Below are 984 nucleotides of genomic sequence, written 5' to 3'. Positions count from 1 at the left end.
ACAAGTGATGGACATTCATGCTCAGTAGCTTAAGGGAATATGCATTGTCTGCAACGATGACAGACTTCAAATATTGTCTTTCTGCAATGACTATGGAGTTCCATTCTTGGCATCTACTTTGGACCAAGGAACAATCCTATTCTTCCGAGGGACCCTGGAAAGCAGGAAACACTATGTGAAGTCAACTTCTGGGGACATGCTAAATAACGATCTAAGACATGAAGAGAACAAAGAGTGAAATATTGTAAAATGCTATTATACTGTTATCCATATTACGTTGTTTCTTATAGATTTTTTTAAAAAAATGTGAAATTTTTCCACACTATGTGTGTTGTTTCCATAGCTCTTCACTTCCTCCAGAAGCCTCCTTATGTTAAAAAGCCTTACAGTTATCCTGCAAATGACAGAAAGGGCTTATTTGCAGGATTTTTAGAGCATTAAAATAATTATGTCAGGCAGAAGAATCTTTCTTCTATCCTAGGATTTCAGCCATGCACACACAGACACACACACACTCTCTCTCTCTCTCTCTCTCTCTCTCCCTCTCTCTCTAGCCTGGGGCGTGAATTTGCATGTCTAATTCATTTACTCACCATATTTGAATTGGTCTGAACAGATGTAAATCGGGAAGGATGGGAAAAACTGCAGTCATCAACAATGATTAATCAGCTGTTGCAGGCAGTGTCTTAAGGAGACTGGTAGAAGGAAGCATGGAAACCAAAAGGCAGTGTATTTGAAGCCTAATTGTCACATCAGAGCATCATTGTCCCCATTCAGCAACACTTATACATCACTTCCTGTTTTATGCAGCTCAAAACATGAACTGAAGATTTATTTTTAATATGTTGACTTTATTTCTGGGCAAAGCATCAGTCGTGTGCATTTTTCCATAGTCCCATCATGGAGCGTTTATGTATACATTGTAAATAAATTTTGTGCAAAAAGGACTGGAAAAATGAACTGTATTATTGCAATTTTTTGTAA

General features: G+C 37.7%; 1 protein-coding gene across 2 annotated transcripts in view; it reads left to right on the top strand.

Annotated features, from left to right (window-relative positions):
* MEIS1 (Meis homeobox 1) overlaps positions 1–344 on the top strand; it is a 123,597-nt gene extending 123,253 nt beyond the window's left edge. For both annotated transcript variants that reach the window (XM_074949554.1, XM_074949555.1), the window contains exon 12: positions 1–344. This exon is cut by the window's left edge and continues 256 nt beyond it. In XM_074949554.1, coding sequence (XP_074805655.1) covers positions 1–28 — 28 coding nt within the window. In that variant the 3' untranslated portion in view covers positions 29–344.
* Positions 345–984: the final 640 nt, after the last annotated feature.

This window comes from Natator depressus, chromosome 3 (assembly GCF_965152275.1).
Source record: "Natator depressus isolate rNatDep1 chromosome 3, rNatDep2.hap1, whole genome shotgun sequence".
Taxonomy (NCBI): domain Eukaryota; kingdom Metazoa; phylum Chordata; order Testudines; family Cheloniidae; genus Natator; species Natator depressus.
This window is presented reverse-complemented; position numbering and strand designations above follow the sequence as displayed.